This window comes from Engraulis encrasicolus, chromosome 5, assembly GCF_034702125.1.
Source record: "Engraulis encrasicolus isolate BLACKSEA-1 chromosome 5, IST_EnEncr_1.0, whole genome shotgun sequence".
Lineage (NCBI taxonomy): Eukaryota > Metazoa > Chordata > Actinopteri > Clupeiformes > Engraulidae > Engraulis > Engraulis encrasicolus.
In genome coordinates, this window is record NC_085861.1 from 13,236,570 (window position 1) to 13,263,669 (window position 27,100).

The following is a 27,100-nucleotide window of genomic DNA, read 5'->3' on the forward strand; positions in this document are numbered from 1 at the left end:
GGGTCCCTGAGCCTGGCTGGCTTTCGCTGCCGTACTGCCAGACGAAAGGCCCCCAAAAGGTCATTCCCAGGCCACTCCCTGATGACCCCGGACTTAAGCAGTGCTCTGATTAGCCACAGGCTGTGTCTAAATGAAACGGACAAATTGGGATGAAGGGGTGTATTTAAGTGGCCACGATGTTTTGATCTATTGAAAGATGGCATTTAGAGGAAATTTCCAGTCCTGCATTTATTAAAAATACCCCCTCCAGGTATCATGTCCAGTAATCATGTTCAAGTCAAGTTATTTCAAGTTACCTTGAAATGGTTTGGTTGTAGTTCAGATGTTTGGTTGTGCGTGTGGAGTGTGGTGTTACCATCTGTGTTTTAATACCATTCATCAAAAAACACTCCCGAGTTCCTGAATGAACTGGCTATTGCGGACGTTGCATTCTTTAGTTGTGCTTTGCTGGAATCTCGCATAACAAGGCTGTCCTTCCGGATTCATCAAGAAAGTTTGGGCTTTTCAGAGTACGACCGATGATGATGACGATGATGATATGTCTGTGAGTGTATGTCCTGATTTGAATTTGTCCCTCATGTGATCCTCTCAGGTATTTAATTATGTCTTGAGTTTGTTTTCCTGATCCCCCCGGTTTAGCCAACCCAAGCATTTCCTCTTCAGAGGGCAATTGACCCCCAAGTGCCGAGTGAAGATTACTTGTTTAACGCTTGTAATTTAGGCTTTGCAGCATCACTGGCAATCTGGCCTCCATCCTCCCCTTAACCCTTGCCTGGCCAGCCCAAGTCTTAATCTCCCCCCCATCCCTTCCCATGTCTAACCTCAAGAAGGGTGTGGTATGACTGTTGTTGGAACAACTTTGCCTTTGTAAGCCAGAGAAGCCAACTGAGTTAAAACTCTTCTGTGTGTGTGTGTGTGTGTGTGTGTGTGTGTGTGTGTGTGTGTGTGTGTGTGTGTGTGTGTGTGTGTGTGTGTGTGTGTGTGTGTGTGTGTGTGTGTGTGTGTGTGTGTGTGTGTGTGTGTGTGTGTGTGTGTGTTCCTTTTGAAGTTGGCTTCTTCTGAAAAGGAAAGACAAGCAAATACCCAGTGTATTGTTGAGATGTGTTATTGCTAGATTAGACTACATGACTTAGGCCTCGCTTACTGCTTTTAGGGATTTGGGGGTGGGAGATACACATTTGGGACTAACTTGTGGAAATGTGAAAGAGGATTTTGGCAGCAAGCAAGGGTTTTATTCTCTAAAACTGAACAGAGCATGGCAATAGTGCAATTAATGTAATACTTTTCGACTAGAGTTTTCTCTTTGAATTATTTTGTATATTCAGCCAGACCACTGTTTTGTCATAACAAAAGTTTCTATTTTCCTTGGTTTAATTGCTTCATTTTTCTTGTATCGTTTACTCTGATTAATCTGAGCTCGGAATAGCAAGATTTTGGCCAATACAGGATTTTAGCAGAGTAGAAAAGACGTGGTATTCTTCCCTGCAGAATAATGTTTTATCAAATGGTAAACAGGCTCTTTGATTAACTAACCAGATTAAGGACTTTCTCGTCAATACACTTGAGTATGGGGCTTTCACTTTGAAGTGCATACCATTGTTGGGAGAGGTACTTTGGCCATTAAGATGTTATTTGAATGTCTTGTCTCAGGGCATCACAACAACTAATAGACCACAAATGGAGATTGCCTGTCATGAAGTGTTCACGTTCCACAGTTTGCGATATGTATCTTTTTTGACTGACTGTGCCAAATTTCAAGAATGACCCGTGTGTCCAATCGCAATGTTTCAGCATAACCATATTTCTGTAGCCTACAAATATGCCTTGTCAATCCATACGGGGGAAAAATGGTGAAGTACTTGTATAAAATATATATGCCATGAATGATTTACTCCTGAAAGTGGCCCCTTTTGGTGTTTTCTCATACAGAATTATTGTGAATGAAAAAAAAAACATTATATGGAGCATACAGAACAAGTAATTGTACAATGTACAATTTGTACTTTGTTCATTCTAGTTTCAAAAACTTGCTAAATGCAACACTTGAATCACACTGCATTATTTTGATACTGGCTACATTACAAAATATCTTAATAGTCCTGATAAAATTAAATTCTAATGCCTCATACCAGTTGTGGTAAGCCGTCGTTACAGTTAAACATGCAATCAAAACAAATTGAAAATAACTCTCATGTCAATATTGTACTGGAAATGAATATCCAGAGGTATTCTGCCATTACAAAGTATTTTTGCTGTCTTTAATACATTTGACTGACTGAGGTAGTGAGCAATAGTCAATATTTTTGTATTACGTGACTGGCTACTGTCATGTCAGTAATTCAGGGCCTGTTGAAGGTGCGTGCGTGCGTGTGTCGGTCAATGATGTGTGTGTGTGTGCGTGCGTGGCGTGCGTGCCTGTGCGTGTGTCTGGCATGGTGTGTGTGTGAAGTGCCTCTACAGTATTTTACAAGTTAATTTAATCCACACATTTGCACCTCTTGTGTTGTCTTTCTGGTTTGTCTCCCCAGGTGCCGTCGACAGACAGGAACGCCTTGAGCTCGCTGTGGGGGAAGCTGGCCTCCGAGATCCTGATGCAGAACTGGGAGGCTGCCATGGAGGACCTGTCCCGCTTGAGGGAGACTATCGATAACAATGTAATCGCCCCGCCTGCGCCCCGCATACCCGCCGAAAATCGGACACCACCACTCTCGTATTCGTTTACATAGGCCTTCGTGATATTGACCTCTGGGTTTCTGTAAAGAGCCACAGCACTGATGCCATGCTACTGATGCTACTTGCTATTGCTGTACTCAGGACCGTATTAAGTCAATGTGGTGTCCCTGGGAACTATACCTCACTGGTACCCCCTTTGTAAACAATATTTGTTAAGTTTGGGTCTTGTGGTGCCCCCTCAGTCAAAAATGGTTGGTGCCCCTGGGCACTGTGCCGATGGCCCTTATGGTTAATCTGGCCCTGTCTGTACTGTTGCGTCTCGTCTCGTCTCTTCTCTTCTCTTCTGCTGTAGCTTCTGTAGCTCGTGTGTCATTTCTCCAGTGTCATCTCTTTGTTTATGCTCCGTCTCATACTCGTGTCTTTTCTTGATCCTTGTATCTTCTCTGACCCTTGTGGCTTTTATCAGCTGCTTGCAGATCCAGCCCCATGTTCTCCTTAGAAAACTACTTTGATTACTTGACTGTTTCTTCCCCCCGCCATCCTTTTTGCGGACCCTAGAAAAACCCTAAATTGCAGTTATGTTGCTCACGTCCCAATTTTTAATTGGTGGGAAAGAGTTAGAGAAACGGGTGCAGGATTTGGCTTGTGGAAGCGTAGAAGCAGTAAATGTTCTCTGACCTCAGAGAATCTATTTTGAATTTGGTATTGGCGAAATAGTAGCCCTGCAGCTTAAGGTCAAGTTGATGTATTGTTTTAATGAGAGCTGACTCTTGAGCTTTTACTGAGAAAGAAGGCTAAATGACCCTGTTCACCCTCAGACTTTTCTCCCTCCATTTATTTCCCCTACATCACCTCCTCTCCTGTTTCTCTCTCGTGCGCGTTCTCCTCTCGACTTCCAAACTAACACTGTTGTCCTTTTTGTTCTCCCCCCTGCCTCCCCTTGCAGTCGGTCAGCTCCCCTCTGCAATCCCTTCAGCAGAGGACTTGGCTCATCCACTGGTCCTTGTTCGTCTTCTTCAACCACCCCAAAGGTCGAGACAACATTATTGAGCTGTTCCTCTACCAGCCACAGTAAGCACCTTTTTAAGCAGTTTTTAACAGTCGTTTATGTCTGGTGTGCTGCGGGGGATTTTTGTTTTGGTTTTGGGGTTGGCCTCTGCCTCGGCCTTCAATAAAAAGAGCATGAGGTCCTCACTACTCACTCACTCGATGGCTCGCTTCAGGTCGGTTCTGTCGGTCGGGCCGGTCGTTCAGTCGAACAGCCCACCGCAGTCCACAAGCAAAGAAGAACTAGGAGGAGGAGGAATAGGAGCTGGAGGGAGTTTGGGGGGGAAAAATGCTGATGTTGCACCTTCAGAGTAGGGGTCGACCGATACAGATTTTTAGATGCGTCCAGCATCTCTATAACAGGGTCTGTCTGTCCGTCCGTCCGTCTGAAACGCTTTCATTCAATTGTTGTCCGTCTGAAACGCTTTCTTTAAATTGTTCCTTCCTGTGGCCACAAGGCGGCAGACTACGGAGCGAATGCGTGCAAGCATAGCCTTTCTATACTAAACCGGATGCTAACGTTGGCGAAAAGTAGCCTAGCCACATGCTAACTGACAAACGTGAGGCCAACAACTCAGCCGATCGTGATGTACGCCACAAATAGACCAATCGACCTCATATTTAGACACTACAAGGTTGATTTCTGCCTTCGATTTTCATCAGTTAAGAAATCTAGCGTCGGATTAACACATTATTAAGGTAGTAAATATTTCTGGTAAAGCGAGTTGCCGCCATGTTTGTTTTCCAGAATCGGGTAGAGAGCTCACGTGCAGCATTCTGGGTAATTGAGTTTCACGTTATTAATGCACAAAATGCGTGTTTTTAAAAATAATGCTGCAGTGAGTTTAAAAAATCAAACCAACTGCCATTTGGAAGGGCAATGGTGCTTTTCGTTGCGCTCAGAGAGAGTACAGGAGAGAACGCGTCTTTCGTAATTGCTTTGCAGTCGTGTGCATTTGATAAACTCTGGCACGGAAGTTCACTGCTTTGTGCCTTGAAGCTGGTATTGAAAAAAAGTCCATAATTCACCTAAAGGGTCAACCCATAAGCGCATGATTCACCCAAACGGTTTTATTTATTTATTATTTGTCGATGTTTAGATTCTTTCCCACATGCACATAATGCTGAAATGGCGTGATACTAAAGGTTGTTAGGCCTAATAAATGTCTGGTAATTTGTAATGTAGCCTACTTCATCTAGGCTATACATATACAATACACATGTGAAATTTCAAATCATAGCCTATGGTTCTTTTCCAAATCCAAGAATGATGATAAGCTTATTATACCCTAAACTGCAAAAAAATAAAGCCATGTCTCGCCATTTTGCTGCCTTGCTGCCTGCCACAATATTTGGAGTGTCCATGATGATCCTCGGGGGGCGTTGACAGGCTAGGAGGAGGCCAGGGGGGCGTTTGGGGGGAAAAATGGCATAGTTGGAACTGGCATAGAGGGACGCATCTGTTGTCCGCCTGTCGGCCTTGTTAAATGGCCGATGCGATACAGATTTAAATATGGGTTTAAAAAAAAGGTTGAAACATGACAAATATTCCAGGTCTCAAGTTAAAAATAAACATTCCTTAAACATTATCAAATTGAGGTAGAACTTGTAACATTTAAACACCCACTCTAACAATCAAGTAATGTCTAACAATCAAGTAATAAAGTGTCTTGGAGCTTTAAAAAAAAAAGAATGACATAAAATAATAAGTATTTCGTATCGGCCAAAACCACACACGTATCGGCCGATACCGATACACTTAAAAAAGGCAAATATCAGCCCGATATCGAACCGATATATATATATTGGTCTATCCTTACTTCAGAGGCCAGTGTCCAAAACCACCTCTGCAGGTTGGCTTCTCGGCCGGCCAGGCTGACTTCCGCTCCGCTCAGTGGCGGAGCAATTGCACCCGGGGCCCTAGGGCAAGACATAGATAGGCCCCCCCATACGACCTGCCAAGGTGACAATTGGGCCCCCACCACCAATACAAGAGGGCCCTGGGTCCCCGGGGCAAATGCCCTGCTTGCCCCCCCCATAGCTCCGCCCCTGACTCCGCTCCGCTCCACTCCACTCCTCTCCACACCACTCTGACCACTCCACTCCAGATGGTGGGCAGGAGAGAGATGAGATGAGAATGAGATGAGACGAGAGGCTCCAAGCGGGGGCAGAAGAAGTGGCAACTATGGTCTATATCTAAAAAGTTAAGAGGTTTTTCGTTTGCAATGCTTAACACTCTTAGTTTGAAGAGGGTGATCAAGAGAAGCTCTAAGCCTCCCTCTAAGTGTTTCACAAATGTTCAGAAGAGTTTATTTGTTGGCTCTTGAGGCGTCTTTCATAATGTTTACTTGAAACCTGTCGTGATAGCAGCAGCCTGAAAGTGGGTTCTTCAGGGATTCTTCAGGTCTGTCTGCAGTGTTGTCACATTTATTTTTTATAGCGCATTTTATACACAGGTGCAAATGAAAGTGCTTCACATAAAAATAAAGGTTAAAGAAAAAGAAATAAAAAAGTATTAGAGATCATTTTTTATGTATGTGCAATGGTAAGTTTGTGTGTGTGTGTGACCAATTGGGCCTGTATCGTATGGTCTGTTTTATCATGTGGCTGCGATTTAGAGAGACTAAGTGTACTCAAAGAAATCTGATGGCTGACTTAAAATCTGCTCACCACCTTTCGATTGACCTTTGTCATGATGATTGTATGTATGTGGATGTGGTGGTTTTTTTGTATAATTGACCAAATACATAGGCGAATCTAAACCCTAATTGCTACAGTAAACCAGATAAGTCAGTCTTTATTAAACAACCCTCCCCTTAGTTTTGCAAGTCAATGCAGAGAAGGACGTCAGCCCTGCAATTAGAGCAGAGTAGTAGAGAAACTTATTCATGGCAACCTTACCATTTTGTAGTTTCACACTTTTAAACGTCATTTCTTTTGTACGGATGTGGTCATGGAAATTCTTTTTTTCTTGGGGTCTAGAAAGTCATGGAAACTCATGGAATTGTATATCTGAATTAGAGTGGGAACCCTGTTATTCATGACAACCTTACCATTCTGTAGTTACACAGGCATCAAGCTCAAGCTTTAGTGCAGTGCTGCCGTTTCTCTCCAAACAAGCACCATTTCACGTTTCTTTTTTCCTCCAGTGAGGCTTGCCCAGCTCTCCCTGTCTTGACCACTAGTTTCCTTTGGACCCGGGCCAAGACCAGTGACCTGTGGTGCAAACCTCAGCTGGACGTTTGACCCAACGCCTGTGGCAAAAAAAAAAAAAAAAATGTAAAAAAAAAAAAAAAAACTGAGAAAGAGAACATGTTTAGACGAGACCTTATCTGGATGTTTTTTTTTAACTTGTAGCCATTCAGAAAGCCTTACTTTGTAAGAAAGCTTGCCCTAACCCATGACTTACAAAACTCCCTCTCGGAAAAAGAAATGTCACGGTCTAATTTAAGTTACTGCACCTTTAATGTTTTGGTTCTGATTTATACATGGGTTCTAAAATTTGTTTATAACCTGACTGTGCGAAACTAACTATGCAGAACTCAACCTCTGATTGTTGGAAACCGCTGTCGGTCAAAAAATTTGCTTGCGTGGTTGGCTGGCAGTGTCTTGCTCCTCCTCATAACATCGTGTTGATAAACACTCAGAACCCATATATACAGGCTGTTATGTCATCCAATGCATGGTACCAGAACTGAATGTCATCTGGAATTTGTTGGGTTTTTTTTTTAGTGATGTGTTTACTTTTTGTTGTAAAACACCAACACCCACGTCCTCTACACGAGAGGGCATGTGTTCTTTAGTTAACCCGGAGTCTCCGAAAAGTTAGCTTGAATCTGCCCCTGATCCTCTGTGGTGTTTACTTTAGGCAGGATGGTGCAGATTTGAAGGGCCTTGAACAGTAAATGTTCTGGCCACTAACAGCGCCAGCAGGGTTTTCCAAATAGAGGAGAAATTGTATTGCTTCCCCCTTTAAAAAAAAATAAAAATGGTCAAACATTATTGGATGTCGATAATTGCTTCAAATTATTCATATAATTTGTCACCTCGTGACCGGCGGTTTGGTGGATATTATCGGCGGTTTTGAAAGCTGACGTTAATAGTTTGGAGGAAACATAAAAAAAACAATACCAGACATTATCCAGAGTAGTGGCAGATTGTTTTCGAGTCACGATGTCTATTATGGATGTCAAGGGAGCTCAGATTGGGCTGATTGTCGTGCCTATGATCACTCAATTAAGCTCCTCAGTTCTGTCCAAACACATGAAATCGAGATCTGACGCTTCTTTTTCTTTTTTCTTTTTTTTATATTAGGAGGTTATGTCAAGGGTGCTGTTGAACTGTGAAGCAGCCAGGACAGATAAACAAAAACAGAAACCCAAGTTTTTCTTTTTTTGCGACAGATGAAGATGATCCCGAACATCGGTTATCGAATTCTTGCATTTAAAAAAAAAGCATGTCCAAGGGCGGGCGGCTGGCGAAGAGCAGGAGTAATGTCATAAGATGACCCATGATGTAGGTGCAAACAGGAAAGATAATACCAGGGTAATACTACCCCGCAGCTTGCAGAGTGAACTCTAGGTTTTGCATGATTTGCCTCCCCCAAGCCCCCACACCCACCTCCTCCCTGGATGCAGAGACGGATTAAGATGGCCCGTGGCCCCTAGGGTAGTGGTTACTGTGGGGCCCCCGCCCGGAAGCCACATTTTGCACCAATATTACAAAGGCATAATTACAGGCTAGTTATTAAGAGTATGTCTGCCAACTCTGGAGAGGAGTAATAATAAGAGTAAAAACTATATTTGACTCGACAGATATGTCACATCTAGTCAAATGTTTTGACTTTTGCCAATCCGGGGGCCCCCTGGCAGGTGGGGACCCCTAGGCTTCAGCCATATCCAGCCTGTGCATTAGTCCAGCCCTGCCTGGACGCAGCGTGAAACTGGAACTGCGCAAACTGTTCTTCCTCGGCGGAGGCCTGCTCTGCTTACTCTCCATCCCTCCATCTCTCCATCCCTCCATCTCTCCGTTTCTCACTCCCTCCTTCCCTCCCTCCCCTCTCTCCTTCTGTCTTTTCCTTTGCTCTCCATTTTCCCTCTCTCCTTTCATTTTCCCCGTCCTGATTTCCCCTCCTGCCTCCCTCTTTTCCATCTCCAGTTACCAGCAGGTACAAAGTGTTATCCATTGGGAAAATGGAGAGAAGCGATGGGGAGGAAAGGAAAGAAAAAGGAAAGGTAAAGGAGGACTCCTGGTTCTGGACAGCCTGTGCCAAGCTGTGTTTCACCACTCGAAACCCGTTTTCGGGTCAGCCCTAAAGTTTTGTGAACTTGTAGACTGGTAATCTGGCATGCGGGGTATTTCCCGGTGGGCCGACAGTCCTCACGGGCCAATGCTGTTGGTTTTTGTATTTGCCCAGAGACTGGTTCACAATTTAGTGTTGGCTACCCAAAAATGCCCCAGGCTTCCTTTGGAGCAAAATCCCTCTCCTGGCATGGGGTGATGCGTCCTCTGGTGGGAAAAGGGAAGGGCAGGGGGCTGGGGGTAGTGGTGGTGGTGGTGGGTATGAGTGTGGGTCGGGGAGCAGGGCCTCAGTGAACCAGGTTTTTTGAGGGGGGGGGGGCAAGCCCAATTCCTTCCCTGGCATGAGGCAATGATGATGCATCCTGTGGTTGGAGAAGGGTAGGGGGGTGGTGGTGGGTATGGGTGTGGGGGCAGGCTCTCAGTGACCCAGGGCTCCCCCGCTGGCTCATGGGTACTAGAGGCCTCGGTGCTCAGGAGGTAATCAACAGCACAGCATGCAGCGTTGTGGTTTTGCCATGGCCTCAAGACGAGAACAAAGGGCCATGAGAAATGGTGTGAACCCTGAACAACTCATCACATCATACAGTCGCTCCCCACCAACAGCCCAAACCCCCCACCCCAGCCACCCACTTATGCAAGCACTCACACACAGACACCGACACACATACACACACAAATACAATATATCCATACCCCAGCATATGCTCACATACTCTTATAACATGCACACACGGCCCTTACCACTCATCCCACAACTGTTAAAGGATAGTTCCGGCGTAAAATGAAAGTTTCACCATCGCTTTCCCATGCCACATAATGTATCTAATGATGAGCCATTCCGGGCAATGCCGCGCCGTTATGGAGTTAGCTTATTTTAAGCTTTTTGGTGAAAAACGCAGCCAACGCATCACGGCGGGGCCAATTATAAACCTATTCTTTTCTGATGTTTCCCCGCTATAAACAACTTCAAAAACGCTACACACTTCATCACAAAGGTCTCGTCAATCAAACCGAGGCACAGAGAATGTCATCGGACCACACAATCTTTCACTGGCCAGTGTTTTCAGAGGTGTCTCACTGTTGCAACTCTCTGACCCGGATGCAGGCTACTCAATCAGGTGGCTAGGTAGGCTAAACATGGTCCGCGGTTCGCACCGGCTACGACCGTAAAATGAAAAGCTGGAACCCCGACCGTTTTCACCGACTGCCACTGTCTAAACCAGCCATATTACGGGAATGGCTAATAACGTTAGAAGTGGACGAAACTGGCGTAAAAACCCGGAGGGATCGCTACTACCGTGTGTGCAGGCAGCAGATTTGAAGAGTTGCATGGAGAGTACAGGTAGGCAGACTACTCTTACAAAGTAATTGCAACACGGTATATTATAACATGGATTCAGCTTTGTAATAACACACCACTGGTGGTGTACTTACATCTGTAAGAGTACTTCTAGTACGACTTTATAAATTCCTCCAGCCCTCCTCCGTTGCGTAATGGTCCTTCTGACCTCGCGCGCCCTGGCATCCGGGTCAGAGAGTTGCAACAGTGAGACACCTCTGAAAACACTGGCCAGTGAAAGATTGTGTGGTCCGATGACATTCTCTGTGCCTCGGTTTGATTGACGAGACCTTTGTGATGAAGTGTGTAGCGTTTTTGAAGTTGTTTATAGCGGGGAAACATCAGAAAAGAATAGGTTTATAATTGGCCCCGCCGTGATGCGTTGGCTGCGTTTTTCACCAAAAAGCTTAAAATAAGCTAACTCCATAACGGCGCGGCATTGCCCGGAATGGCTCATCATTAGATACATTATGTGGCATGGGAAAGCGATGGTGAAACTTTCATTTTACGCCGGAACTATCCTTTAACCCCTCTCAACATCTCAAAGGCCACCCCCTGATGCCCCTTGTTTCAGCTAATTAAACTGCGTTTTACCTGTCTTTTCCTTCACTCCCTCCATCCCTACATCTCTCCCTCTCTCTTTCTGAAGGACATAACATGTATTGCCTTATTCTAAACCCTGAAAGAGCCTCCTCTTTGAAATTGAATTTGGTGGTCCAAGGAATGTTGTGAACCCAGAACAAGTCATCACCCAATCGCTCCCCACCGAGGAGGAGGGAAGACTTGCGTGGGGGAAAGACGGGATGTTAGAGTTGGGGTAGGGGGTGAGGAGTTGTTTAAGATGACCATGCAGATAGTGGGGGTAATACAGGGAATACCATCTTATCAGGGCTGGGAGAGGCGTTTTATGGGTGGGCTGCCACATGTAGAGAGATTCAGATGATCTTTGTCATCAGTTATGCTCCCTCTCAACAGACCAGCTGAATCAGTGCCTTATCCTTTTGTCATTTTTCTTTTTTTTCCGGTCCATTTTTAGTTTTTCTGGTGATTGTCTAGAGCAAGCCTTGTCTCAGGGGTTGTAATGGTCCCGAAAAACACAGCTAGACACAGCTTCTGCCTCCCGGTCCCACACTCAGCCTACAGCCAGTTGACCTGTGGCTGAAAAACAAGCCCCTGGTGGATTGGGTTTCAGCTACTGGGCAGGACTGTGGTCAGTGATCCGTATCCAGAGAGGGGGTTTTCTCCACCCCTCCCCTCCCTCCCTCCTACCACCCCCAAACCCTTACCCTTACCCCCCCTGCCCCCCCTCCATCATGCCTGCCCCACGTTCCCAATCTCAACACACACACACACGCACTCTCTCTCACACACACACGCACGCGCACACACATACACACACATACACACACATACACACACATACACACACATACACACATACACACACACACACACACACACATACACACACAGACAAGCGCACTCTCACACAACCACCTCCATTGTGCCTGCCCTCCCACAACACACACCACCCTCAAAGCCTCTGCTCCAGCCCTTCTCATGGTTGTATACAGAAGCCGCTACAAAAAAAGAGGACTTTTTCAACATTGTACACAGGAGCCGCTTTTTCAACATTCGCTGACATGTTTGGGTCAGGTCATTTTTGTTTTTCATTCGGCAGTTGGAGGTAGGGGGAAAATATCAAAGAAAAGGAAAAAAAACAACAGAACAAGCCCTTGGGCTTGGCTGTTGTGCATGTTTCCATGACTTGTGTTTTTTTTTTTTTTAAATGACTCTCTCTCTCTCTCTCTCTCTCTCTCTCTCTCTCTCTCTCTCTCTCTCACACTCTTTCTCTCTCGCTCCCAGGTACCTGAACGCGATTCAGACCATGTGTCCACACGTGCTTCGCTACCTGACCACGGCTGTCATCACCAACAAGGATGTCCGCAAGCGTCGGCAGGTCTTGAAGGACTTGGTGAAGGTCATTCAGCAGGTATTCTAGAACATTGAACACTCATTCTAGTTCTAGAACAGTGGTTTTCAAAGTGGGGGCCGGGTAGACCTCTCGGAGGCATCTAGGGGGTGTGCGGGGGGCCACAGCAGGTTGGCATGAAAATTATAGTAAAAGAAGATAAATAATTGAATATGCTGAATAAATAATGTACTCCAAAATTAACCAAAAATAAGCTTAACACTGCCTCACAGACCTAGATTATGGTTTTGAAAGGGGGTACGCAGAAAAAAAATGGGATGGCATAACCCATGTAAGGGGGCCCTTGGCTGGAATATGTTGGTATGTCCAGGGTTGGAAATAAGCACCCGTCCACCCGCCAAGGACGGGTACATTTCAGGGCTGACTGGTACATTTTTCAACCCACCAGTCACTTTTAGTGGTAAAAATGGCTAGTGACTTGTAGATTTTAAAATCTACCTGCCACCGTGACTGGTGGGAAAAAAAAATGAAGTTGCACCCCTTGAAATGGTGAAGTTTGGTAACCGCTGGTCCCACTGGCAGTTTCGCCCGCAACCTGCCAACCCCCTCAACTACTCTACGTGCGAGACGGTTACACATGCACGACGCGCGTGGAGTTTTTCACAAACACACAACCGTTGATTTCGTACGTAGTTTAACAAAAAAAATCAAGGAGCATAATTTATATACGTACGAAACGGATTGGAAAAGCAATTGGAGAAACAATTGAAATAGAAAAGGGAAAAAAAAGAAAACGATTAGAAAATAACCTGGCATGCATCAAAGGCAGTAGGAGGCTATAAACAGAAATGCACACATTATCGCTGTGGTTATTGGTTAGGTAGTTCAACTGTAGATCGCAGGGTTGCAGGTTCAATCCTTACCCTTACCAATCCCTACCTTCCTTCATGGCTGAAGTGCCCTTGAACAAGACATCTAACCCCACACTGCTCCAGGGACTGTAGCCAATACACTGTAATGGGGCAGACATGGCTCAATGGATAGAGTGCTGGTCTTTAGATCAGAGGGTTGTAAGTTCCAATCGTACCCTTACCAGAACCTTCATCCATGGCTGAAGTGCACCTGAGCAAGGCACCTAACCCCATACTCCACGCACTATAACTAATACCCCGTGCCTAAATCGTTGTAAGTCGCTTTGGATAAAAAGCGTCAGCTAAGTGTAATGTAATGTAATGTAATATCTGTAGCTCTGTATAAAAAGTGTCCATGTAATGTCGTGTCAGCACCATCCATCTTCACCTCCCTCCCACCCTCATCAAGACGTAGGTGTGGTTGGAGGGCACATTCTGGCTCATCTGTGAGCGGTTCCTTTTGTATCCCCCTAGCAAAGTAGAGCAAGGGGTGGGGAACCTATGTCTCGAGGCCCTTTTACGTATACCAATATAATACCGATATAATTTTAATATTATGCAGCTTCACATGAAATATGAAATATTTTGTAAAGGAATCTTAGAAATTACCTTTTCAATACAATTAAGTTATATCCAGGGGACCCAGAGAAGGTGGGTCTGTTTTAAAAGTGGTTGCCTTCAATATAGGCCTAGAGTGCAGGGGGAAATCCTGGTTTGTGTTCATCATACGGAACTCGGAGGACATTTACGGCCCTTGGAGGAATTCGAAGAGGCCCCTGGAATGAAAAAGGTTCCCCGCCTCTGAAGTAGAGGGCCCATGGAGTACTGATTAAAAAAAAAGTTATTTGCACCATTTGCAAACAACTGAGTGCCCTAAGTATGCTAGCCCCATGGAATAGTCTTTGGCCCCATTATGTGTGCATGACCTCATGGTGCTGGTGTTTTTCACAGATTGCCAAAACTGTTGCTCGCACAGTAGCTGGTGTTGTTTTGCGTTGCTAATGCTCACACACACAAGCCTCCACATCTGATTACAGAGCATAGGCTAGCATGCCCGAACATTTTACCGTGGGACTCTGTGCGTGTGTGTCTGTGTCAGTGTGAGTCTGTGTCTGTGTCAGTGTGTGTGTGTGTGTGTGTCAGTGTGCGTGTGTGTCCACGTACATGTTTACAACGAGCGTTTGGGCAGCATGTGTGTGAGTTTGTGGGAGCGCGCGCCGGCTGACCTGAAAATAGAAACCCACTCTCTTTGTTAACCACTAGTGTGGCCTGGAAGAAGGTTTATCACTGGGCTTTTCCACTTGCCAGAGGGAGGTGGGGAGGTGGGGGGGTTGGGGCGTGAGGAGGTGGACGGGATGCTAGGAGAAGCGTCAGGGGTGGGGGGTGGGTTGTCTTGAACCCATTAAGGTTGATGTATGGTGCTGGACGCTCTGATTGTAGTGTTGCGCTGTCCTCCTCGCGCAATAACAGTAGCTTCTTCCTAGATCAATGACTTCAAAGTCTAAATAAGCATGCCCCCCACCCCCACCCCCCACCCCCCACCACCACCTCCACCTCCAGTGCCTCACCCCACCCCTGTAATCACTAAAACATGTGCTCACCGTGCTACACCCCCCACCCCCACCTTGCCTGGCCCTGTCCTCTGCCGTGGTTTTCGCAAACATGACAAGCATTCAGGAACCAGGGAAGACCCGAAGACCGATAGTTTTTAAAAAAAACAACATCTTGTGCCTTGTCGTGGTCAAGACGCGCGCACTCGCACTCGCACTTGCACTCACACTTACACACACACGCGCGCACACACACACACACACACACACACACACACACACACACACAGACTGTACTATCGTGATAGTATCGTGGACAGATTTATGATGTATTGATTGGTTAATCACAAAGCTTCTCAGGCCCCGAGGCGTGGCACACTGGCATCATTGTGCTTTCACACATAAACACATTTATACACACCAACACACACACACACACACACACACACACACACACACACACACACACACACACACACACACACACACACACACACACACACACACACACACACACACACACACACACACACACACACACACACACACACACATATGCTGTCATATAAAAACAGATGCACTGGGGTATAAATACACTCACAATACATCATTTCCTTTCAAGGAAACACTGCCTTTATTTAGCCTTGCTGGTTTGCGTGCTACTTCTCCCGTAGAATGAATTTATTTACTTACTTACTTACTTACGTACATACTTACTTACTAACGTACTTACTTACTTACTTACTTACTTACTTACTAACGTACTTATTTACTTACTTACTTACTTGTTTGTTTGTTTATGTATTTATTTATTCTCCAGGGACCTATACTACAATGCTGGTTAAAGGGACAGTTTGGTCAATTTCAACATGCAGTTGTATTGCTCACGCTACCCTTGACTTGTCAGTACCTGGTGATGCCACATTTTTCGGCTCAGCCCTTTCCGAGATATGAGCAATTCTAATGGGGGCAGCGTTTGTTTACATTTTTAAAAAATAAAACATAGGCCAACTCCAAATATTTTCCCAAAAGGTACTGCTGTTTGCTAGTTGTCTGCTGATGTTTTATAACCTTTTGGATGTTTTGGGAATAAATAAAAATGTTTTTTTGAAATGTAAACAAAGAGCTGCCCCCATTACAATGACCAGGATCTCGGAAACGTCAGTGCCTGAGATTTTTTTTCTTCTTCTTCAGCCAAGTCCAGGGTAGTGTGAGCATTACAACTGCATGTTGAAATTGACCAAACTGTCCCTTTAATGAAGACTCCTGGCTCTTCTATTATGATTTATTTACCTCTTAACTTAACCTGGTTTACTCCCGAACCGGCTTTGTAGAATAGGCCCCAGTTCTTAAATCATTACCGTGTTTATGAGGCCACATTTGAGACGCTAACAGGTCATTTTGTGTTTGATTTAAGGAGTCCTACACCTATAAAGACCCCATCACCGAGTTTGTGGAGTGCCTCTACGTCAACTTTGACTTTGACAGCGCCCAGCGGAAACTGCGAGAGTGTGAGTCGGTAAGTCCCAGCTGTGCACCCCCCACCCCGCTCCTCCCACCCTGGTCGACAAACACACACACACACACACACACACACACACACACACACACACACACACACACACACACACACACACACACACACACACACACACACACACACACACACACACACACACACACACACACACACACCTTAGCCAGCCGCCCACTGCTTGCCACACACACACACACACACACACACACACACACACACACACACACACACACACACACACACACACACACACACACACACACACACACACACATACACACACACACGTGTACACGCACAGTCTGCTGGCCCCCTTGTGTGTGTGTTTTTTCTCTCTGACTCACTCCCTTAGTGGTGATGGCACACAAAAACAAATGTCAGAAAGAGAAAAAAAACACCAATGGACACGGGTCACTACTGCCTGTAAACTTTTATGGATGCTGCCCACCATGCCTTTAGTCCTCAACACACACGCGCGCAGACACCACACACACACACACACACACACACACACACACACACACACACACACACACACACACACACACACACACACACACACACACACACACACACACACACACACACACACCTGTATTCTCTTTGTCCTGTTCAAAAGAAGCTCTGGTTTTTCAAGCATGCTTCAGTTCAAAGCAGTGTTCCAACCTGTCCTTTTTCCTGTGCTTTTATGATGTATATCTTCGTTCCCTTCTATCTCCATTTGGTAAAAGGAGTAATGAATACATACTCACACGCACTCAGACTCACACTGTCTCACAAACTCACTCTCAAGCTCACTCACTCTCTCTACCTCTCTTTCTCTCTCTCGCGCACACACACACACACACACACACACACACACGCACACGCGCGCGCACGCACACGCACACGCAGACATAGACAAACACAAAAGCACAGAGTGATAAAGCCAGTCATTGTTGGTCCAACTGCCGGCTGGTGAGTGAGTATTTGCCAGTGAGTTAAATGTTGCGTTGTGGTCGTGTGGTCCCCGCTGGGCTTTCCTGAACTCTGCTTCTCTCATTAGTTGTCCGTCTGGGTCTGACCAGACCAGACTAGAAGACCAGGCCAGACCAGAGCCACTTGCTCATGCGGACAGTCTAGAGTAGAGTGGAGTGGAGTGGAGTGGAGTTGACCCCTTTGGTCATCAGCAAGGGTCATCGACTGTTAGCTGTGTCATGGAGAGAGCAGTAGTGGTGGAGAATGAGAACATTTAGTGAGGCGGAGAGCAAGGGTAAATAAAAGAAAAAAACAAGTGCAAGAGTAAGACGTTCACAGAGTGGGTGAGTGAGGGAGTTAGACCCCTTTGGTCATCAGCAAGGGTCATCGACCGTTAGCTGTGTCATGGAGAGAGCAGTAGTGGTGGAGAATGAGAACATTTAAAGATGTGCGTGAGGCAAAGAGCAAGGGTAAAAAAAGAAGAAAAGAAGAAAAGACAATTAAAGACGAGACGAAAGCAGTACGTTTAAGACGTTCACAGAGTGGGTGAGTGAGGGAGCTGGAGATGGAGACTGAGAGGTCATCGACTGTTAGCTGTGTTATGGAAGGCGGTAGTGGTGGAGAATGTAAACATTGAAAAGACGCGAGTGAGGTAGATTGCAGGGGTAAAAAGAAAACGGAACAAAAGAAAGCGGAGTAAGACGTTCATGGAGTGAGTATGGGATGGAGATGGAGACTGAGGGGTCATCAATAGTTAGTTGTGTTGTGGAAGGAGTAGTGGTGGAGAATGAACATTTAAAAGATGTGAGTGAGGCAGAGAGTAAGGGTAAAAAAAGAAGAATAGGAAAAAAGTACAAGACGAAAACCGTAAGAGTGAGACGTTCACAGAGTCGGTGAGTGAGTGAGATGGAGATGGAGACTGAGGGGTCATCGACTGTTAGCTGTGTTTTTAAAGGGGTATGCCACTATTTTGGGGCTTAATACAGTTCAAATCGTTGGCCAGGGTTTATAAAGGTGGTAAAGTGTCTTATTTTTCATGTTAAGCGTTGTCTTGCTTTAAGACAAGTTAAGAGGGAGCATGTCGCTGAGCTAGTGAAAGTCAATTGATCCGTGTAGCATTGTAGCATGCTACATGGATCCATTGACTTTCACTAGCTTAGCGACATGCTCCCTCTTTTAACTTGTCTTAAAGCAAGACAACGGCTTACATGAAAAATAAGACACTTTACCACCTTTATAAACCCTGGCCAACGATTTTAACTGTAGTAAGCCCCAAAATAGTGGCATACCCCTTTAAGGCAGTAGTGCAGAAGAATGTGAACATTTAAAAGATGTGAGTGAGGCAGAGAGCAAGGGTAAAACAAATCCAGAACTAAAACAGTAAGATGTTCATGGAGTAGGTGAGTGAGTGAGTAAGGGAGAGGGAGACGGAGACTTGAGAGGTCATCAATAGTTTGCTGTGTCTTGGAAGGCAGTAAAGACGTGAGTGAGGCAAAGAGGTACAAAAGAGGCAAGGGTACAAAAAGAAAAGATAAAAAAGTACATGATGAAAACAGTAAGAGTAAGACGTTCACAGTGTGGGTGGGTGGGTGAGTGAGATGGAGATGGAGACTGAGAGGTCATCTCAGTGGTGAGTGAGGCAGAGAGCAAGGGTAAAAAAAACCAGAACAAAAACAGAGTAAGACGTTCACGGAGTGGGTGAGTGAGTAAGGGAGTTGGAGATGGAGATTGAGAGGTCATCAATAGTTAGCCGTTTCACGAAGCACAGTGGTGGTGGAGAATGTGAGCACTAAACAAAGTGAGTGAGTGGAGAGCAGTGAGTGGGAACATTATAAGACAGTGAATGAGTGAGGGAGCAAGAAAGGAAACGGTGTAAGACGTTCAATGAGGGGGTGGGTGAGTGAGAGAGAGATGGAGAGAGAGAGAGAGAGAGAGAGATGGAGAGAGAGAGAGATGGGGAGAGAGAGAGATGGATAGAGAGAGATGGATAGAGAGAGATGGGGAGAGAGAGAGATGGAGATGGAGAGGTGAAGAGAGAGAGAGGTGGAGAGAAAGATGGAGACATAGATGGAGATGTAGAGTGAGAGGTCATCTGGGAAAGCCTGTGACTCATGGGCCTGGTCTTTTTTTATGAAGGTCTGTAATTGGTCCATCTGTTTGGTGGTGGGTGATGGAGGAACACGGCAGAAAGGTTCTGGGAAGCCTCTAGCCTAGATTGGCCAATGTGCTCTGTCACTTCCTGTTTCACTTTAACAAAAAAAAAAAAAAATATATATATATATATATATATATATACTACTAATAATAGCCTAATAAAATAATACCTATTTATCAATACATTTAGAGGTGATCCAATTAAAGACATGCAAGTCTAGTATTCCTTTGATGTTTACCCTTTTAATATGTGCACATAGCCATCTTCCTTGCATCTGTACCATTCATTGACTACAGAACCTCCAGAAACAGAACTCTGCTTATTGTCCCTTTGTGGAACTGTGTAAATCAGACATAACTTGCTGTGTACAAAGTTCCAACTTCTTCCAGCCTAAATGTGAGACCGGAGTAATTTAGTCTGGCCCCGATGAACGATACCTCCGAAGATTGTTGATGAGAACAACCTGTTGTTTTTTCAAACCGTGCCGGCGTTCTGACCAATCAGCGATCTTTGCCATTGATGTGCTTTCCCAAGGGTGTTGCGAGCTTCGTCGTCATTCCCTCACCGTGTTCTTTTCTTTGAAGGCCTTATTTTTTCCTGCTAACTCAAATGAATAGAGGAAAAATGAATGAGGCCTTCAAAGAAAAGAACACAGTCCCTGAAGTCAAATATGGCAGAGTTTCCCTGATGTTTTGAGGTTGCTTTGCTGCCTCTGGCACTGGACTGCTTGACCGTGTGCATGGAATTATGAAGTCTGAAGACGATCAACAAATTTTGCGGCATAATGTAGGAGTCCACCCCTGAATTCCATAGAAAACCTATGGAGAGATCTCAAAACGGCAGTGTGGAGAACGCACCCTTCAAATCACCTCAAGGATGGTCTAAAATTCCAGCAGAGCATTGTAGGAAACTCATTGATGGTTATCAGAAGTGGTTGTTCAGTTATTTTGTCTAAATGTTGGGTAACACTTCCAAATAAGGGGCCATAATTAACAGTAAAGTAGCTACAACCTAATACTCAAGTAAGGGTTAATAATCATTACTTAATGCCACATTAGACACATATTAATTGTTATTAATGCATATGTTGAGCATTAGTAAGCAGTTACTTAACTATTAGATAACTATTACCTTGTGTTACAAGTTAATAGCATATTATTATTTAACTAATAGATAAGTAAGGGCACAGTTAATAGTTAAGTAGCTATCAGGTTATACTTAACTAAGGACCAAAATTAACACTTAGTTTATACAAAAGTAAGGCATAACTAATGGTTAATTAATACATAAATATTGGGTTTTGGGACCCTTATATTAGAGTTGGCTGAGGATAACTAATGGTTAATTAATAGATAGATATTGGTGTTTGGGACCCTTAATAATAATAATAATAATAATAATAATAATTGTATTTGTATAGCACTGTGTCATACAAGGCATGTAACTCAAAGTGCTTAACAAATGGGAAAAAACATTGTTAGAGATAGATTTAAAAGGAGAGGTATAGAGGAGAGGCAGAAAAAGCAGGAAGGCAGAGGAAGAAGAGATAGACAGAGAATGTAGAGTCATAAGGTCAACGTAGGTTAGGACCAGGATTCTTAGATGTGTAAGGTCCATAGTGGCTGGGCCTATCATAAGTCATAGATAGTCACACAGAGATTGGGCGCTCAGGTGCGGCCCCTGGTGGCATCAGGGGTGAGGAAAAACTCCCTTTCGCTTGATTCATAGTTTGTGAGGGGGAAAAAAAGCTCAGTGAGGTCTGAGAAAAAAGACCCCCAGTAGTCAGGAAGAAACCTCAGGCAGAGACCAGCGGCCACCTAGGGGAGCCCCCTGCCAGGGCTGGATTGCGAGTAGTAAGGGCGCTGCGGCGGCTGGGACACTATGACGCCTTGGCAGCTAGGAGTTGGCAAGGATGAAGAGGTGGGTCTTCAGCTGCTTCTTAAAGGGGTCGACGGAGGTGGCTGATCGGATCTCGATGGGGAGGGCGTTCCATCTCTTGGGCGCATAGCAGGCAAACGCGGCGTCGCCGATCTTCTTCTGCGGGGGGGTGGGGGTCCTTAGCAGCTTGGCATCAGTGGACCTGAGAGCTCGAGCAGGGGCATAAAAAGAGAGCATGTCTGAGATATAGCTAGGGGCAAGTCCATTTAATGCTTTAAATACTGTGAGCAGAATCTTAAAGTCGATTCTGTATGAGACAGGTAACCAGTGCAGGTCTGCCAAGACAGGAGAGATGTGCTCTCTCATTCTGGTTCTTGTTAGGATTCTTGCCGCAGAATTTTGAATGAGTTGCAATTTGTCAATTAATTTTTTTGGGAGACCGGAGAAAAGAGCATTGCAGTAGTCTATCCTACTGGTGACAAAGGCATGAATAAGTTTCTCAGCGTCTTGTCGGGGGGCCAAGCCGCGCACTTTGTTGACATTTCTAAGATGGATAAAAAGCAGATTTTGTTATCTTGTAAATGTGAGGCTCAAAGCTCAAATCCGAGTCTATGACCACACCTAGGCTAGTAACCTTATCTTTAATGTGTATGCTTAGGTCACCTAGGCTTGAGTGGAGTTTTGCACGTTTTTTCTTAGGCCCAATGAGCAACACTTCAGTTTTATCTTCATTTAATTTTAGGAAGTTACTGTTCATCCAATCTGTAATGGCAGACATGCATTTAGTCAAGGCATGAATGGCAGTGGTTTGGCTAGGCTCGACAGAGATATATAGTTGAGTGTCATCGGCATAGCTATGAAAATCAACATTGTGCTCTCTGATGATGGAGCCCAGGGGCAACATATAGAGAGAGAAGAGGAGAGGGCCCAAGCAGCTACCCTGAGCAACTCCAAAAGGCACAATCATACTTGTTGGAGACGTATTCTCCGATGGTGACAAAAAACTGTCTTCCTGTAATATATGTTTTGAACCACTCTAAGACGTGACCGGACAAGCCTACCCAAGATTCAAGGCGGTCAATTAGTATGTTGTGGTCTATCGTGTCAAAGGCGGCACTGAGGTCGAGGAGGATAAGTGCTGAAACTTTGTTTGCGGCAGTGTTGAGCCTAAGATCACTTATTATTTTGGTTAGTGCTGTTTCGGTGCTATGGTTGGCTCTAAAGCCTGATTGGAATTTTTCCAAGATATCATTCCCAGCCAGATGTTGATTAAGCTGTTTAAATACAACTTTTTCTAGTACCTTGCTTATAAAGGGGAGGTTTGATATAGGTCTGTAGTTGTTTAAAGAATTCTGATCTAAATTTGTCTTTTTTAGGAGTGGCTTTACCATGGCTGTTTTGAATGAGCTTGGAAAAATGCTGTAAGCATAGAGGTGTTAACAATTTGCAGTAAAGGTTAGGTAAGATATGTGGGGATCGCGTCAAGGCTGCAGGTAGACTGCTTACTTTCCCTGACTATTTTACAGAGGTCGTCCTCTGTAATTGGACAAAACTTTTGGAAGCTCTCAGGTCTTCCTCGGGGGTTTAACCCTCCCCTCGGTGTATCGCCTGAGTGGGCGACAGAGGTTGCTGCGTTTCCACCTTGGATGCCTTCTCTAATGTCGGCAATCTTTTTATTAAAAAATCTAGCAAATTCCTCGCACTTGGCATGTGATGCTGCATTTAGGTTGTTATTGCTATGTGTTGGATTAAGCAGGTGGTCAATAGTGGAAAAAAGAACTTTCGCATTATGCTGGTTGTCTGGTTATGATTTTGGAAAAATATGCTTTTCTCTCTGAGCGTACCGCATTATTGTAGGAGGAGATCTCATCCCTAAGGGATTGTCTGTGGACTTCTAATTTTAGTTTTCCTCCAAAGACGCTCGGTTTACTCTGCATTTTCTTTTTAAGGCTCTAAGTGAGTCATTCATCCAAGGTGAATACCTAGCTCTGGTTCTTGTCGTCGTTCTAATTGGAGCTATGTTATCTAGAATTCCTCTTAAGTTGTTGTTGAAGCTATCAACCATTTCATCAGGTGTGCAATGACCATTTAGTAGGTCACCTGATTTGATGAGGTCTGAAATCTTAAGCTCAGCAGAGGCATTAATGCGTCGTCTGTGAATGACATTGTTGGGTGTGCTAATTTGTGTTGAAATGTCAAAATCAAAAAACACACAGTGGTGGTCGGAGAGGCCGACGTCCGTGACCGATATATTGTTGATATCAAGTGCATGTGAAATAACAAGGTCAAGTGTGTTGCCTTTTCGATGGGTAGGCTGTTCTGTAACATTCTGGACGAGACCGAATCCATTTTAATGTGTCTAAGAAAGACTTGGCTATTGCGTCATCTGATTTATTTACGTGGATATTAAAGTCGCCAGCAATTATTGCTTTGTCATAGTTAGTAAGTACGTCCGACATGAAGGCGGAGAAATCAGATAGAAATGACGAAGAGAATTTCGGTGGACGGTACAGAACAATAATGATCAGTTTGAGGTTTGCTTGGACCCTCATTGCCAAGTATTCAAATGAAGAGAAAGAGCCCAGATTCATCTTAGTACAATTAAATTTGTTGGAGAAAAGTATGGCTACGCCTCCGCCTCGTTTCTTTGGTCTCGGGGCGTGAAGGAATTTGTAATCGGAAGGGCAAGCCTCAATAAAAGTAGCAGCCCCGTCGTCTTTAAGCCATGTTTCGGTAAGGAACATAAAGCTTATGTTTTTGTCCGAGACCAGCTGGTTTACTACGAAGCTTTTGTTGGTCAAGGACTGCACGTTAAGTAATGCAGCATTAACATTCAAAGTAGTAGAGCTATTGTTTATGCGTTCAGGTGCAATCGTAATTAGGTTGTTGTGTACACAACCAGAGGGTCTATATCTGCGAGCTTTCCTACGGGTAGTGACAGCGTGGATAGCTAGTGGGGAACTCTCTATTGGGCACGCAGTGTCTAAATTGGTGTAGTGCTTTGGATTTGAAACACCTGTTAGTCAATCCAAGGACCGATGGGCTTCGAGGGTCAGCTCTAGGTTGGTCGCGAGGAGACGAGCGCCAGATCTGTTTAAGTGCCTTCCATCTCGTGCGAAGAGGTTTCGGCGGTTCCAGAAAGCGGAGAAGTTATCAACGTAGGGAATGGCTTCTTGGCGGCAGTGTCTCATCAGCCAGACGTGCAGTTGGCGGATTCGGGAGAACTGGAAGGCAGAGAAACAAACAGAGGGGATGGGGCCTGAGATAGCGTATTTTTTTCCAGTGCTGCTAAGGGTATTAATAAGGGAGAGGAAATCGGACTCAAGTTTTTTAGACTGCTGCAGCCGGATGTCATTGGAGCCTGCGTGGACGATGAGAGTTGTGGCAGTAGGATACTGTGACAGCGCGTCCGGCACATTCGACTGGACATCGGCTACGAGAGCTCCAGGTAGGCACCACGTCTGGGCGTTTCGTAGGGTTACGTGGCGAACCATCGAAGATCCTATGAGGACTGTTGATGGTCGCCGGGGTTCTGAATGGGCAGGCTGCTCTCGGGTGATTTGCCTGGGGGTAGCGAGGGTCCGGCGGCTTCTGGGTCGCACTCTTTGTGGTAGAGGCTTGGGCACCTGGTGGGAGGGGGGGACAGGGTCAGTTTCTGCATCGATGACTGAGTCAAGTACAGAAAAACGATTGCTAGTCACTAGAGGTGGTGAACATTTCTGCAGTACTCCCCTGCCGCCGTTAACCACCTCCGTCCAGCTACGACGCGCGGGAGTGGAGCACGGTGGATTCGGGGGGGACTTCGGCTGGTGTTTGCTGTGGCTGGGGAAAAAAGATAGTGTAGTTAGGTTGGCGCTAGTATTACTGGTTTGGTGTTTCAACGTGGTGTTATGGGATTTTATGACTACCTCGCATTGTAGCCGGCGAATGTCACGTCTAAGTGTTTCAATCGTCATGTTGGCTTTGGCTAGTCTTTCATTAGCATTAGCTAGATCACTGCAGGCGCAGGTAGAGTTGGCCATAATTAGGTCTGCGGATGCAGCAGAAAAGGTTATTTTTGCGAGATAGTTGGTGTAGTGTTGCAAAATTGACTATGAGGTGAGGTGAAACTAAAGCCGAGTAGGGCTCGGCGCGAAAAAAAAGTTATGTAGGCTAGCCTGGTGGAAAGCAAAAATCTATTTGGATGGTGGGGAGGTTAGCCTATGTGCTTATGTTGTTGTAAGAGTGATAACAAGGTAGCGCTAAAGTAATACTACATCGAATCAGTTGTTTGTAGTTGTAAGTTTCAGACAAAGCTTTTAGGAGAAAAACGAGAAGAAACTTAATTTCGTCCGAGTAGCTCCTCGACGGGAATAGCTTATATTAGAGTTGGCTGCAGATAACTAATGGTTAATTAATCGATAGATATTGGTGTTTGGGACCCTTATAATAGAGTTGGCTGAGCATACCTAATAGTTAAGTAATTAATCTACTGTGACATCTAGTTTTCACTCGTTCAAATCACTGTAATAGTGGCAACAGGAGCCATTATATAGCAAGGATTGGATGTACACTTCTCAATGATGGTGGGGTGATGAGATGTCATTTTTTCATGCACCACTTATTAGTTTTAATGGTAAAAAACCCTACAATAAATGCAGAATATTATGAAGAGTAATAGTTTTGAAGCGAAACTAAACCATTCCTTTGTGATAATAGGTTAATGTTTGAGAATATTAGCTCCAAGAAGAGCAGTGCATGATGGGTACGCAATCTAGAGACAACAATATTTCGATATTATTTAATCATTAGATATGCCTTGCTTTTGTCTTAAGTAAGTGTTAACTAATAGTTAAGTTAAGGGTACAGTTAATAGTTAAGTAGCTATTAGGTAATACTTAACTAAGGACCTTAATTAACAATTACTTAATACAAAAGCAAGGCATATCTAATGATTAAATAATACCGAAATATTGTTGTCTGTAGATTGCGTACCCATCATGCACTGCACTTCTTTGAGCTAATATTCTCAAACATTAACTTCATTATCACAAAGGAATGGTTTAGTTTCGCTTCAAAACTATTACTCTTCATAATATTCTGCATTTATTGTAGGGTTTTTACCATTAAAATTAATAAGTGGTACATGAAAAAATTACATCTCATCACCCCACCATCATTGAGAAATGTACGTCCAATCCTTGCTATATAATGGCTCCTGTTGCCACAATTACAGTGATTTGAATGAGTGAAAACTAGATGTCACAGTAGATTAATTACTTAACTATTAGGTATGCTCAGCCAACTCTATTATAAGGGTCCCAAACACCAATATCTATCGATTAATTAACCATTAGTTATCTGCAGCCAACTCTAATATAAGGGTCCTAAACACCAATATCTATCTATTAATTAACCATTAGTTATCCTCAGCCAACTCTAATATAAGGGTCCCAAAACCCAATATTTATGTATTAATTAACCATTAGTTATGCCTTACTTTTGTATTAAGTAAGTGTTAATTTTGGTCCTTAGTTAAGTACAACATGATAGCTACTTAACTATTAACTGTGCCATTACTTATCTATTAGTTAAATAATAATATGCAATTAACTTGTAACACAACGTAATGGTTATCTAATAGTTAAGTAACTGCTTACTAATGCATTAATAACAATTAATATGTGTCTAATGTGGCATTAAGTAATGATTATTAACCCTTACTTAAGTATTATTTTGTAGCTACTTTACTGTTAATTATGGCCCCTTATTTGGAAGTGTTACCAAATGTTTTGCTACCAAGTATTAGGCTGAGGGTGTCAATACTTCTGTCCGGACCA

The 27,100-nt window shown here is 44.4% G+C and overlaps 2 protein-coding genes across 4 annotated transcripts in view; one reads left to right on the plus strand and one right to left on the minus strand.

Annotated features, from left to right (window-relative positions):
* Window positions 1-27,100, plus strand: part of eif3ea (eukaryotic translation initiation factor 3, subunit E, a) — an 82,960-nt gene that overhangs the window by 23,022 nt on the left and 32,838 nt on the right. The window contains exons 6-9 of the mRNA XM_063197999.1: window positions 2,529-2,654; window positions 3,620-3,744; window positions 12,227-12,353; window positions 16,172-16,273. Coding sequence (XP_063054069.1) covers window positions 2,529-2,654; window positions 3,620-3,744; window positions 12,227-12,353; window positions 16,172-16,273 — 480 coding nt within the window. The remainder of the gene's footprint in view (window positions 1-2,528; window positions 2,655-3,619; window positions 3,745-12,226; window positions 12,354-16,171; window positions 16,274-27,100) is intronic.
* LOC134448314 (uncharacterized) lies at window positions 20,809-25,810 on the minus strand. 3 transcript variants are annotated; one of them, XM_063197997.1, is made up of 2 exons: window positions 24,298-25,803; window positions 20,809-21,490 (listed from the first exon to the last, which is right to left on the minus strand). In XM_063197997.1, the coding sequence occupies exon 1, from the start codon at window positions 25,301-25,303 to the stop codon at window positions 24,305-24,307; it is 999 nt and encodes a 332-aa protein (XP_063054067.1). In that variant the 5' UTR covers window positions 25,304-25,803; the 3' UTR covers window positions 20,809-21,490; window positions 24,298-24,304. The 3 variants fall into 3 exon arrangements, with proteins under 3 accessions (XP_063054067.1, XP_063054066.1, XP_063054068.1); XM_063197996.1 differs by having other exon boundaries at window positions 20,809-21,483; window positions 24,298-25,802; XM_063197998.1 differs by lacking the exon at window positions 20,809-21,490 and having other exon boundaries at window positions 23,326-24,907; window positions 25,031-25,810.